This window comes from Lonchura striata, chromosome 9 (assembly GCF_050655825.1).
Source record: "Lonchura striata isolate lonStrDom1 chromosome 9, ASM5065582v1, whole genome shotgun sequence".
Lineage (NCBI taxonomy): Eukaryota > Metazoa > Chordata > Aves > Passeriformes > Estrildidae > Lonchura > Lonchura striata.
Genome location: NC_140711.1, coordinates 21955895 through 21970692, shown reverse-complemented (window position 1 = coordinate 21970692; position 14798 = coordinate 21955895). Strand labels below are relative to the sequence as shown.

General features: G+C 38.3%; 1 protein-coding gene across 36 annotated transcripts in view; it reads right to left on the bottom strand.

Annotated features, from left to right (window-relative positions):
- The window catches only part of LRCH3 (leucine rich repeats and calponin homology domain containing 3), a 59962-nt gene that overhangs the window by 9830 nt on the left and 35334 nt on the right, over positions 1-14798 (bottom strand). For 2 of the 36 annotated variants that reach the window (XM_085587834.1, XM_021544481.3), the window contains exons 11-21: positions 12454-12549; positions 11981-12032; positions 11705-11845; positions 10464-10511; positions 9430-9483; positions 6346-6426; positions 4981-5052; positions 4094-4142; positions 3484-3597; positions 2764-2882; positions 1100-1237 (exon numbers count right to left, since the gene is read on the bottom strand). In XM_085587834.1, the coding sequence (XP_085443960.1) occupies positions 1100-1237; positions 2764-2882; positions 3484-3597; positions 4094-4142; positions 4981-5052; positions 6346-6426; positions 9430-9483; positions 10464-10511; positions 11705-11845; positions 11981-12032; positions 12454-12549 (964 nt within the window). The remainder of the gene's footprint in view (positions 1-1099; positions 1238-2763; positions 2883-3483; positions 3598-4093; positions 4143-4980; positions 5053-6345; positions 6427-9429; positions 9484-10463; positions 10512-11704; positions 11846-11980; positions 12033-12453; positions 12550-14798) is intronic. The other 34 variants (XM_085587836.1, XM_085587867.1, XM_077785701.2 and 31 more) reach the window with 22 other exon arrangements.

The window sequence follows — 14798 nt, the reverse complement described above, 5'->3', positions numbered from 1 at the left end:
AAACATTCAGCTGCACATCAAACCAGGCCATTGAAACAATCTCACTGATGCAAGTCTCCTGAGCAGTGGCTCCCTGCCTTTGCTTGAAATGATCCCATAATCTGCCTAAAAGGTTGGTGTGTCCAGCTCAGTCTTCTCAAATAACGAGGCCATCTGCCTGGTCACATCGAGTCCCAGGGACACAACCACAGTGACACACTTGGCAGCCCTGCAAGTGCCAGTTCAGATTCCAATCAACATGAAGACTTGCTCCAAAAGAAGGATAAATGAAGACCACATGTATGTTTCAACTTCTTCCCCAAGGAGCAACCTCTGTTTTTTCTACTCATTCATACAATTTAAAGGTGCATAACAAGCTATCTGCCTGTCCATATTACTTTCAAGTAGCTGATCCTAAATATTTTCACTGAACTTTCTGACTTCCATTAACACAAACTGGATAAATAATCTGTTGGTACCTCACAGATTTTGACCTTTCTCTAATTCTGTGCTTTCCCTACAAAATAGATTGCAATACTTCCCTGCTCTCACAGGTCTCCTGACACAGTCACCTTTTTTTCCTGTTATCACAAAGGTATGATAGGATTCATTTTGTTCCAGGAAATGCTGTTCTCCAAGTATCTTGAGTGTGTTCTGCAAAAATTCCTAAGCAGAGGAATCTGTAGTGCTCTGGACACAGGATTCAACTTGGTCCCTGCCTGGTTTCACTGTCTTGTGTAGTGGGATCCTACTTGTTGTAATTCCCTAATATGTTTTCCTGATCTTCTCAGTCATTTTGATCTTTTAAAATATCCTATTTTAGTTTTCATGCTGAACTGTTTTGTATTTCACTAGTTTTGAAGTTAATGTGCTTAAGAGAGCACATGAAAATGTTAACATTTGCTTACAAGCTGTTAGAAGTAACTTCCTTTAAATGAAACAAACCCAAAGAGAATTTCATTTAGTGACACTACAGACCTTTTTCAAACAGCACAGATTGTTATTTTTTCTCATGTACATTCACTGAGGAGAATGCTGATTTTAGTGTCTGTCTGGCTTACAGGACTCTGTAGGATGTCACTGAGGACAGCTATAAGTAGTGTCAGTGTGGCACACTTACAACAGCAGGCGAGGGCACGTGGATGCTGGGGACAGAGCGGGGCCGCACGTGGTTGGCCAAGTGGCACAGGACGACGCCGTCCGTGAGAGCCGCCCCGAGGTCGCTGGGCAGTGACACCTTCAGCCGCGACTCGATGTTCTGTGGGAAACCAACAGGGACACACAGGGGCGCTGAGAGCTGCCTTCTTCCTGCTCCTCCACTCTGCACAAGTTCCTGCGAGGCAGAGCTCCTGTGTTACAGCTCTGTCTGTCCTCATGGCATTTCCAACCAGCTTGCTGAATAACCTCAAGGAAAGCCTCGTGCATTGCTGTGCCCAGCGCTGGCCACAGCCTGGGAGCAACTGAGTTCAAGGAAGAACAGCTTTCATTGTACAGCACATGGACTAATACAAGCGTTATTCAAAAATAATGGAAATTGGGCTCTAGGAACAGTATTCTTAACCGTGCATGTTCTCAGAGAACAGTTCTGCCAAGAGAAGGGAAAATAATTGTCTTTGTGGGTTGGAGGACAACACAATTAACAAAAGTCAAAACTATATTTTTGCCTTTAAAATAAAACTGGAACTATTTGGTATAACCAGTCCTTTAAAAAGAAAGTAGTTAGAATTCGTTTAAGAGAATGAATAAAAATTCAGTTCAGGCTTTCCAACTAATTTAAAATGCTGTGTGAATACCACCGAGTTGTAATACTGTATGTAAATTTAAGTATTAAAAAAAAAAACCTAAGCTTACCCGGAGAACAGAATAAGAGACAGACTATACAGAAAGCAATCTGAGATACCATAAGAGAGGGTCTGCAAGCACCCTCTTCAAACAAGTTTTATCTAAGGTAGTTACCTTTCTCCTTTAGAGAAAGGAGACCATCCTTACTTCAAAACTTCCCCCTAAAGAGAGGGAATTTTCTCTTTCTGGGATGCTTATGGCTTTTAAGATTACCTTCAGTAAGTATATTCTTATTTATTGGGAAAATTCAACAATTAATTACAACACCTCAAGAAATCTCTTCATGCTCTGCAGAAACAAGTCTGGGGCAAAGCAGAGCAGTACTTTAATGCCATGAGGCATTTTCAATATTCCTGTTTATTGTACCTGGGCACAAACCAGTAGTGTGGTGCCCCATGGCAGACAAAAAGCATAAATATTAGAAACATTTCTAGCTCAAGTGTTCTGCACTTAACTAAGGATAAGGCAAGAATCAACATAACAGATCTAGAGTACACAAAGAAACTATGATGGCAGCATGACTGGCAGCAGTCTCTGCACTCCATCTGCTTATCTGTCGGCTTTATAGCAAAAAATAATTTTAAAAAAGACATTAAAAGGAGACAGTAAAGGTAACTTTCCAGGGAGCTCCTTTCAAGTGTGAAAGCTGATAAGGAAGAAAGGAAGCACACATAAAAGCAGAGTTCAATGGACATTTAAGAGCAGGACTTGACATAATTTATTACACAGAATTTGAAGCTGACTTTACCTACCACAAACAACCAAGTGAACACTACTGTACCAATCTGAAAGAAGTGCAGAGACTGTACCACACCATTTAATTTTGGTCAACTGTGCCCCTTATCGGTTCAGTGAAACTTGTCCATAAGACAAAGGAGATTTAGCAGGGTCACGAAGTGCATTTCCTGCTACATTCATGTTCTGGCTCCTGGCAGCACTGACCTTGCGTAGCTGCTCTATCAGCTCCAGCTCCTCCTCCCGCTGTTTGGAGTTTTGTCTCACTCGAGGGTCTGCAGAATCATTAGCAGGAGACAAGGCACAGGTAGAGGATGAAGAAACAGCTAAAACAGCAGCATGAAGGAAAGAACATCACTAAGCACAGTTTGGCTCTGTGTCATTTGCTATTGCACCGCACACAAAGTTCCAAAATCGGTACATTATTCCTTTTCATAAATCTCTTTCTTACCTTTGATTATTAATCAAACTAATGGTCTACCAACCTAAATGAGATGTCAACACAATTGCCTCACTGTTTAGATTCTGACCTTTCTGTTAGGTAATAGTCATGCACAAATGATGACAAAGTTTTGCCACACAGTATGTTGAAATGGTTCTGTCTTTCTCCAGAAATTGCAATTCTGTTACAGGCTACTGGGCAATGCAAGAATTACCAAGTTGTTGAAGGCTTGTGTGGCAAAGGTGTAAGTGCAGACCAGGATGAGCGAATTTTCACACTTCTACAGATACGACAAAAGAATATTGGGCAGCTCCAAATAAAACCCTGTTTGTTCACAACATATCTGATGTCATCTGTCTACAAATGGAATTCTAAAAGTAGTTTGATGATAAAGACCTGAAGTAACAAAACACTGCAAGCCCCAGGTAATGCAGATGTCAATATAATGTAGCAAAACTAGCTGATTTCTGAGCTATGTAACCTACCTTTCTTGGCTCCATCCCTGACAGCTGTTCGGAAAAGGAAACTCTCAGGTCGCTGGGAAGGGTTTCTATAGGAAGGCGGGGCTGCATGGCCAGGATATGGAGGGGAAAGGTGGACTAAACAAATGTGGAAAGGCACAGGAAAGGAAGGAGGAAGAAGGAAATGGTTAGAGTTTAAATAGGAAATGGGTACAGCAATGTGGTAATTAAAAAGAACAAACCAAAAATTTTAACGCAATGATGACAAAATAAATTACAGCCATGCATGATAAAAGCAGAGCAGGAAAAGGCACTTCCAAGGACACTTGCATGCAAAGAACATTCCACATACCAATTCCAACAACTGTTCTGACTCTTGCTGAATGCATCTGTGTGCCAAAGCCTCTATGAAGGCCTAAACCAGCCATACCCTATTCTCTGCCTAAGGACATACCTCATCCCTGTTGTCTCTACCCTTGTGTTTTTTGAAGGAGACCCAAGTAACTGGGTAAATTCTCACACACAGCAGTGCCACAGACAGAGGTGGGAACAGATGCTCCCCTTTCTTCATAGGACAAATAAGCAAGCAGGCATTTGATCTTATTTTTCAGAATTTTTTTCCTGTCCCTGTTACCTGTCTGAGCAGTAGGTGAGCCAGGGGAGATGGTAGATCTGTCATCACTCTGTGAACAAAAAAGCAGAAGAGTATGAATGGTCCTAATCTGGAAAAGCTTTGACTACATTTTAGTTTGCTGTGTTTTAAGAAAAGCTCCAGCCATCTAAATGTTTCAGAAAAATAACCAGAAATAAGAAAAACCACTGTATGTTTGTTTCCCAAGTCTTATCTCTGAAGAGACAAAAGTTTTTTCTTTTACAGAAATGATACAAGTGTTCTTTTTCCTTAGGAAAAATAATGGTGAAACAGGACTGACTACGCAATGACAGATTGTTAACTCTTCCTTCCAACCCAAACTGAGGAGTGCTCTTTGCAAAGGGGACACCAGGAAACGGGTATTAAGCAACATGCAGAATTGGCAATACAGCAGCCCCGGCAAGGATACTCCTCTTTGACACCTTTGCTAATGCAGAACTGCTATTTACTGAACATCTGTCCCCAGTGAAACACACTGTGGTTTCATCACAGTGCTTACACAGACTAATGAATTCTTGTGAGGAATGAATTCAGCACAACAGTTTCCACAGAAAAGAAAGAAACAGGCAAAGAATACAAGTGTACTTTTGATGAACTCAACTTGATCAAGAGTAAATGATCTTGTACAGAAAAAGCAAGAACCCCTTGGAGCAGAGACTTGTTACCATGTTTTATAGATCAGGCCTCCTGTAGACACAGCCTAAAGCTAAGATGAGGTAATACATACTACAGTTTCATCAGGTGAATCAGGTTCATACCCTACCTGAACTTTTGATTAGACGTTGACAGACTAACACCTGTTTAAACCGATGTGTGGATCCAAGATTTTTTTGTTGGCTCTAGTGGTGAATGATAATAGCAAGAGGTACCTTGACAGGACTGAAGGTAGAGGCACTAGGCAGGGTAGTAGCACAGCTTTCTTGGTTCAGCCCTGAGAGTGACTGAATGCAGAAAGAAAGAGAAGGCAGTAGCAGAGTTAGTGAGTAGCTGACAGGTCATACACAAAGGTGGAAGTAAAAATGAAGAGGTGATCACAATCACATTCTTAGGAACACTCAACAAGCAACACATAGATACTTGCTGAACTATAGTTTAGTTAGTTACTTCCTATCCTCCTGAACTTCTGGGAGGTATAGTACTTCTTTTACATATAATACAGTGACATTTAAAACAGAATTAAGAACTATGAGGCAAAAGCTTCTTTAGTAACACCTATGCCGTCAGAAAAAAAAGAAATTTTACTATACAACGGTCCATTGTAGGACATAATTAAAAATAAATAGCTTTCTTTTTAGTGTTTTGAGAATGTTATGCATGTCTGAAAAATCAGGGAAACCCACGTACAGAGGTTCAGTAATACACACTTTGTATCTGCCACAAACACTAACAACTGGTCCTTGTGATTACACACAAAGTAAATGAGATTCTGCAAGTAAAATCTCACTCTTGGGGAAGATGTCACTGCCAGGATTTACAGCGTTGCCACAAATAAAGTGCAGTCACATTTCAATTATGACCAATATCAAAACTAGCCAAATAAATAACTTTTCCTGTTTATAGAATGGGGGCTGTAGTTATGCCCATCTGTCACTGACAGGTGGATCTAGAGGGCCAAATCCTGTGTCTCACTGAAAGCACAATGAGAACTTTAACATTTGAGGACTGAATGGCTCACTATGCTTTCTGAAACAGCATTCAAACAGCAAAGTGACAGTTCAGCACAGGAAAGAACATCAAATGACACCTAGAAACTCTACAGGTAGTGAAAGACACATTTGGGAGTTAGTTTTAAAAGCATTTGCAACTTTTCTGCCATTCCAGAACAGTACAGCCAGAAGGACTAGAAGGGAAGGCTTATACTCAGGACAAGCCTTAAACACAAAAGTTTTTAGGCCCTGTACAGATTTACAGCTGATCCTCAAGATTGCCTCTTTCTCCAGAGCAGGGCAGAGCCAAAATAGTGTTTTGTTTTTTTTTATTTTTTAAGAGTTTCAAATATCACTTGACTTGGACAACACATTAGGTAGCACATGAGAACATGGAAACAAACCAGAACTAGGTGCTCTGTAACATCAATGCATCTGCTTTTTCCTGTATGAAAGGAGCAGGGCAAGCTTGACACAGACTAGCAAGAAGCGGTCACTATGCACACACCCAGCAGTGGGCAGAGGGAGGGGACACAGCACAGCACAGGAAGGGACATTCACAACACCAACACACCGCATGCTCTTCACCTGTTTGCGAGTGCCTGGCCTCCTTTTAATGGTATTGGTGTTATTGTCAATCTCAAACACAAAGAGAGGCTCAAAGCCATTCTGTCAGGGACAGTAAGGAAAGAAAGAGAGGGAAGAAAGGAAGAAGTGATGCGAAGAACAACTGTGAGAAAAGGCAGCCACAACACTAAAGGAGCCAAGATGCTGCAGCTCAGACTTAGACCACCCTCTGTACATGCTGCACACAGTCTTTAGGTCTAGCACTGAAGTTACAAAAATTTCCCTGAGCCAGAAACAACGGCAGATACAGGCAGTGCCAAAGGAGAGCCCAACCAGAACTCTGCATGAACCAAATAAGGATATTTTAAGAGAATTTGGTTATTAAACATTTGAATACACAAAAGAATGCCAATGGTCTGAGAGAAAACTCCAGCATACAAGTCTGCATAAGTCAAGTCCTGCTTACTTTACCCATACCATTATTATTTGCAACACTCTGGTGCTTAACTTAAATGCAGTCTTAACTTCAAATGTTTCAGAGATCCTATGTGCTAACAGTAAGATGACATACTCAGGCCACATTTGAGAACACAACGAGAAAACAACACAAGGAAGGGAGCATAAGGCAGCAATGACACAAAGGTTGTGAGAGGAAGAGGTCACAGCAGCTGCCTGATGCTTCTCAAGTACCTTGTGGGCTTCACAACAGAGAAACTGAGCAGCAGTTAGAGAGGATGTTTTGGGGTTCTTTCCCCCTTTGACAGTACTAACACTATAAGGGACAGTATAGGAGAAAACAAGAAACTATTTGGAGAAAAATGAAATTTAGAAGCAATGAAGGCTGAAGCCAAGTCATTAGCCAAGTCTGAAAGCTGATACCAGCTCTAAAAGTAATCTCCGCTGTAACAAATGGAACTATCCTTGTCAGAACAGCAAGAGGTTCTGACTAACATAAAACTTTTATTTTCTTTTATTTCACTTCTTCAACAACATTTTAGTCTGGTTATCTATCACAGGTCAACCCAAAGAAATCCACCACAGTGTGCAATGAAGTTCTACAGCCAGACTCCACTTCAAATCACAGGTATGCAGCAGCAACTACAACTAAACGGAACCATTAACATTCACAATGGTATGGGCAATCATTCTGGGACTTCAACTGTCCTGACATTGTTTATAAACAGAAGGAAATGGTCAGAGTAATCTGTGCAACAAGAATACATTTTAATTTTAATTAGTGATTAAAGACAACAAAAAGATGACCAAAAGAAATACCGAAGATTTTAAAAAGGAGATTCACAATGAAATTTTTTGTTAAAGCAGTAACAATGCCAGAAGAGTGAAGTAGTAAAATTAAAGTTCATTTGCTTTCTAACTACAAATTAGATTTAGTACTTTTAAAAACTTGTCCTTATGTCCTCAGAATTAGACCTAGCTAGATTTCAAGCCCAAAAGGATAGGGAAAATGTCAAATGAAATGCAATAGAATATAAAAAGGTAAAAGCAATGTAAACTCTTAGAATTTTTTTAATGCAAACTGATGACCATTTTCTTGATGTTGAACAAGTTTTTACCATGTAAAATACATTTGTGTAAACAAAAGATGGTACAAATTCATGAGCCAGTATAGGCCTAATGTTTCAGTTACAGTAATTGCCAGAAACAGCTGCCCCGGCATATGTGATCATTAGGCACAGTGTGGATTTCCACCACAGAAGAGAGCTACAGATCAGAAGCCCCAGCATTTAATATACTATTATAATTTAGCGCTGCTGAAAAATGTGAGGAATCAGAAGAAAAATGAACAGAGAAATTATTGCTTTCAATCCTTCCCTGCCAGTCTGGTCACTCTTTTTGTGAAGTAAAAGGATGTAACTTGGTTAAAGACAAGAAAGGAAATAAATAGCAATGGGAGCTGGTTTCAATGTAGTTTCTGAAAATTCTATATCTTAATTTACAACAAAAGTCATGTGATCACAAAATTAATAGAACTGGGGTTCCTACAGGTGTCTTTGAGATATGTTCCAAAGACAAATTGACTGTCAACAGAGAATCACCTCAACCCAAATTACTGCTGTTCTCATGCTTTTTATGACCTAACTATGAAAGCACACTTTAATACGCTCATTGATAGTGATTTCTCAAAACAGCCACATGATTATTAAATTTCTCTTTAACATTTTAAGCTTTCTTTCTCACCCACAATGTGCTAGTCTTACAAAAGCAGAAAACCCAACAAGTCTGAATAAAGACACAGTAAATATCTTGACCAACATGTTCAGAAGAGAGACACTCTAACCAAGAGCACTGCCTAAAGAAAATTTAGACAGATAATGGAAGCATATAAATCAAGAAAATAAATTCTAGGCATGCAGTCATGCAACAGCAGGCAAATCAAGTGTATTTTTAATTTTCTAGACATTAATTAGATTATGACATTAATTAGATTTTTTAGTCATGCAACATTGCTAAGATGCCACAAAGGATGAAATAGCATAAAACATGAAATATGTGCACACTTGTTTTTGTTTTTGATAAGTGTTCAAAATATATTATTTTTAAGACATTTGCACTAATAAACAATACAACTGCATGAGGAGTATTTAATGATTTGTAGCATTCATAAGTACAACACTTCTGGCGTGCCAAGTGTTTCTAACCCCCATGTGCAGGACACAGATAAGTTAAAGCAGAAGGCTGTACTAAGCATAAAATGGCTTCCTTTACACTGAAGAGCACATCAATTAGGAATCAAGCTGAATGGCAAAGAAATCAAATCAGAACAACTAGAGGTGAATTCTTCATTTTAGAAACTGTTCTTTATGATATCAGTATTTTTTCTTCTGCTCTCAAACAAAATATAAGCTTTAATTATTTTGTGGAAAAACATCATGGTATTATTAGCAAATGTTTGACAGAAAAAGTGTCAACATATTCCTAACATCATAGTTCACAGCTAAGCTACTTTTCAAAGGAGCCAGCCATGTTTTATGCTATTTAGATTAGCTCTAAAACAGTTGGTCTAATCTGAGACAATCATAACATGTTGTCATTTCTATGCTCTAGAATCTGCCACAGAAAAGGCCATTACGTGCAGGATCTTACCACTAACAAGGCACTATCATCAGTATGCTGAGACCTTCTGGATGGAAAGGGACACTGGGAGGTGGGAGAGATGGAGCAATGTCAGAAACACACACAATGTCAGAAACACACGGTATGTGAACAGACAGACATTCTGGAACATGTACTGCTTGCTTACAGCACTGTGAGCCCTTTAAAATAATCCATGAAGTATCTGTAACTCTGTAGGAATACACAGCCCCATGACCCAGGAATTACAGTGCAGTTGTATTACTTAAGGCATAAATTATTCTGCTTTCTGTGTTGTGTCAAGCAAATACAGAACACTGCATTCACAGTGCTGACTTTGGTAGAACAAAGGACATTTTAAAAGAATAAATTAAGAACAGAAAAACATTAAGAAGAAAAAGGAGCAAAAAACTATTTCAATTAGCCCACTTTTGGTAATTTTCTAACCAAAAGAGTTAGTTGGAAAACACTGCTAAAGAACTATCATATTTGTTACAATATTAAAAGTTCTGATCTGATTAACATTACTAAGTGAATAATCTGGTTTTGATTATAAATACTACATTATTGAAATCCACGGTAGAAAAAACCTTTAAAAAATATTTATTCCTTTTTCTGACAGCCCTCAAAATTCTAAAGGTTAATATTTCTGGGATAACTGGTGATCTAGTAAGAGGAAACTGGGAGAAAACTGATTTGTGAAGGATGACTATAACACTGTAACTTGACTGAATACTCCTGTTAGAATATAAACTGTACTGCTCACAAGGAGCAGGTTAGAATAGAATATTAAATGTAATTTCTGCAGAGAACACAGGAAAACATACAAAAACCAATAAAACAACACACTTGGACAGGCAATCTACATGAACAGAAGAAAATACTAGACTGAGCCTGTTAAAAAAACCCCAACCCAAAGGTTAACGTAAAAAAACTATGCTATAATCCAGTTTTGAGGTATTTTCCACAATGAGGAAAATAACTCTGATGGAGAACTAGGAATTTAAGCACTGACATCCCTACTAATGCTCTTATTGGACTCTTACCTCACTATCCATTGGACTTTGTTTCTGAGGACTTAAGGAGGCTTTTTGCTACACAGAGAAGGAAAAAACAAAACTTAAAATAATGCCACAGAGAAACAAAAGCTCACAACAAAGCAGCATAACTTAAAAGTGTTTTAAAAAAGAGGTCTCAGTTTTTTAAATGGAACATGCACTGGGTTCACTGAGCTGAAACTTCCCTGATATTAGTAAAAAATCAGCCTTTATTCCACATTCAAACAAACAAAAATTTAAAATCATGCATATAAAAGATACATCATAAACCCAAAATACAACTCAGGGGAGGAATTTAACTGCTGAGAATAAAGTGGTCATGAACAACAAAGGAAACAGAAGAAAAATACCCAAAAATCAAATCCAAACCAAAAACCCCAAGAGACTCATCAATGAACAACATGAATCTTATAAGCTTAAGCTTTAACTAAAAGACTGAGCTGAATTTTTAATAAGCACCTTTACTACAAAATAGTGCCAGGGGCCTAAAAATAGTTGTCGCTAATGAAAAGCCTAGTTTCAGGCAGCTAAAACCCTTTTTCTAAACTAACTTTATACATTAAATATATGCAATAAACCATGCTTTGCCTCTCTGCAGACCACTCTAAATCCAAAATAAATATTAACTGAAACATTTCTTAAATTTGTGATGGTAAGATTCGTGTAAGTGACCAGAGCAGCAAACAGTAAAACAAATTTAAATCAACTATCATAGAAATAAACTGGCATGTTAAGCAGAAGACATAACTGCAGAGATAGAGACAGCAAAGACACAGTGTTCAGAGTGAGTGCCTGATGTACCATAGATCTGCATCCATGCTTTACCCAGAACTAACTTCTTTTATTATCACAAAAAAGCAAAATAGATCAGGCAGCATTATATTTTTGTGTGTATGGTTATTTCCTCCCTGCCAAATTTGTCTTCAAAATTAAACTGCCTCTATTCCTTTTCAGATAAAATTAAAATTGAAAGTATGAGGTGAAAGATGCAAAAATCAGAATTCCTTACAACAATCACATTTTGGGTAAATCTTCCATCTTCCTCCCCAGGTCTAGCTTTGCCTGTGTTAAGCTACAGCACCAACACTTAACAAACTTCAATGCTGTTTGTCTAAATTCTTTATAAAGTGCCGGGAGCATAACATAAAAACAGTAATTATTATGGCAATTAGTTATAATAAAGGGATTTAGAAAAGATAAAGTATGAAGTAGGTACTGAAAGGAGGCACCTTAACAAAGTCAAGGACAGCTTCTCTCTGAATCTGCTTCGTTCTCATCCTCTCCTCCTCGTACTGGAGGGCTGCCAGCTGGGCCTCCCGCCGCGTGCGCTCGATGTGCCGGCGGTGCAGCTCCGAGTCTGTGCTGGGCACCTGCAATCAAACGGGCATCAGGCTGTGAAGCCAGAGCTGCAGGTGGTTTATGGAGAAACAGTCCACACCTTATGAGCAACATCAGTTTGGTTTTACATCAAACTCGTTGAAAACAATTCAAATTCTATGTGTTACCTGGCTGTGGTGACTTGACAGCGAGAGAAAATAAGGTGAATCAGGCAGGGGTCTGACAAATGCAAAAACAGAGAGTAAGTAGACTTTTCATCTTAAATCTAAAAATTTTGCATACATAAATTGTCAGTGACACGCAAGTATCTGATGAAATCAGAAGAGTAACTGTCTACTAACAGCTGTGATGATGATTTGATTCACTGTGAATGACAGATTTTGTGACATCATTTCTATTTCTATTTTTTCTCCTGAATTGTAGTAACATTTTTTCACAGCACGAGATGTACCAGTAAGATTGTACACTTGGCCTACTACATTGAGATACTCAGTACTTTATACCCATTCTCTAAGAGTAACCAAACCAGGAATTTTTCACATGATCCTCATATAGAGGAACAACAGCATAGTATGGTTATTTGAGGGAGGGGAAAATAATAAAATTAATCAGCAGAAATACTCAATTTCTTTCTCCCTACCTCTCTGTCCTGTCCACATAACTCCTTAGTACTGGGTGATGCTCTCTGTCCTGCATCAAATTTAGAGTTTCAGGTCTTCGTAATTCATCTGTATCCCTGCAGGTAAGACACCAGGTGGAAGGGGATTTGGCCACTGATGCATATAGACTACTGTCAAATTAATTCTACTCTAGATTACAACTGGTTTTGTGAGATAAATGCCTAAACAATTAGCTTCAAATAATCACAAAAGTGAAATTTAGACTAAAGAAATCATATTGTCATACCAAGTCAGATAACAACTGCAGTTAGTAATTAAACATAACTTGCTGAATTAACAATGATTTTAAAATACACAAAGACAGATGCTCTTTTTTAAGACAGTATTTTGGTTATTGCAGGCCTTATTCTGCTCTGAAAATAGCAGAATTATTTTAAACATCAGGACCCTTTGGTATTTTCAACACAAATCTGCTCACGTCACCAATCAGAGTGACACAAGCCCTCAAAGACACAAAGTAAACAAGAACCTATCTGGTTCTTATCCATCATATCAACAGTAAGAGAGAAATTTTGCAGTCAGTTCTTTGCCAGAAGGCAGCTGTTAGCACTGAAACAGCTCTCAAGGTCCACAGCCTGCAGCATGTACCCTGACATGTTGCTGCCTAGAAACAAAGTTGATGGAAATCAAGGAGCTTAATCTTGACAGCCCAAACTCTGCAACCTTTGCTCCTGGGGCAGCCATGGAACACAGACTCACTTAACCAAGCTTTCCCAAAAAATGTCAGTCCAGCTGGCTGTATGAACACTTAGGGCCTTTTCCTCATGGAGATGAGATGTGGAAGACCCAGATGTTACAGGTCTCTTCTGTTTCTTAAATTAGCACTGAACCACATGACAAACTCATTACTTAGAACTGTTTTGAACAGACAGGACTGGGTTCAGCTCAGTGCCAAGGAGTGTTCAGAGCAGAGTACACACAGCTTTGTTGCATCAGGAATGCACCACAGTCTGTCCAGAGGCATAAACTGTATTGATTTAAATGAACCAACTAATATAAGTACTCCTGAGATGAAGTCTGTGTTATATCCAACTTTCAGAGTTTTAATGGCTCCAGCATGCTAAAGAAAAAAAAAACAAAAAACAAACCAAAAAACCACAAAACAAAAAACAAACAAACAAAAAACCCACCAAACAAACAAAAAAAAAAACACCAAAAAAACACAAACAAAAAACCACAAACAAACAAAAACAGAAGAGGCTTGCTGCCAAGGCATTTGTGGAAGCACTTTACAGCTTGTGGTTGCTACAGAATATTTAACTAATATAATACTAAAATATTTAACTAATACAAGCTTAAAATATTTAACTAATACAAGCTTAAAATACAAAAAATTACTCATTGTCATATGGCTGTTTTTAAACAATTCTGAAGGCAATAACAACATGATCTGGTTTTAGTGCCTTAATAATTTCACTCTGCTGCAGAATAGTAAGCCACAATTCATTCAGATTGCTGATTAACTACTTCTGCGTGGAGATCTGCTGCTATCCTTAAGTTAAATTTTGAAATCACTGGATAGCTTACTGAGCTACAACTTCCTTTATCATTAACATCTGTCTATGTAAACAGCAGCTCTTCCCAGCTAACAGCCTTCTCCCATTTCCTTCAGATTTATCACAGAAACCAGTGTTTGGAAAGTTTAATTAATTCCATGTTGACTACAAAAGTTCGAATAAAAAAAAGTAAACAAACAAGCAAAAAATCAAATTTTCAAACCAAGAGCACTCAGTTTTTTGGGGGAGAACATGGCAAAATTGCTATACCACTTTATATCTGACTTGTGGACAGGATAAGGACTGCTGACATATGCTGGAATAGTTACTCTCCCTTGTATCAGTACAGCTACTGTATCTGCACATTTTCTGCACATTTCAGAATGCCTATAAAAATGTTGCCAAAACTCTGGAAAAATTTACACACTAATCTTGGTTTCATTTGCTCTTTCAATACCATTTTAGAATCCATTAAAAATTGGTTTCTACTGACAGCATAAGTAATGACATTCTTAGGTCTAGCAGTTGTCTTTTCCACCATTCCCCTGCCCCCCAAACATTCTGAGTACAACTTGGAACAGGGCTGGTTTTCTGTGGAGTCCCTACAAATTCACTTTCACTCCACAGAATACTGAAATGCTTCAGTAGTATAATAAAGCTTCTATCGATTTTAATTTGCAAGAATTTGCTTGTTTTTTATCTTTTGTTTGCTTATCTTATTTTTTTTTAACTAGACAATCCCAAATTCTTTTCAGAAACCTAACCACCCCTCACTGATACTCTGTCCAATTCTGACCTTTATTTTACAA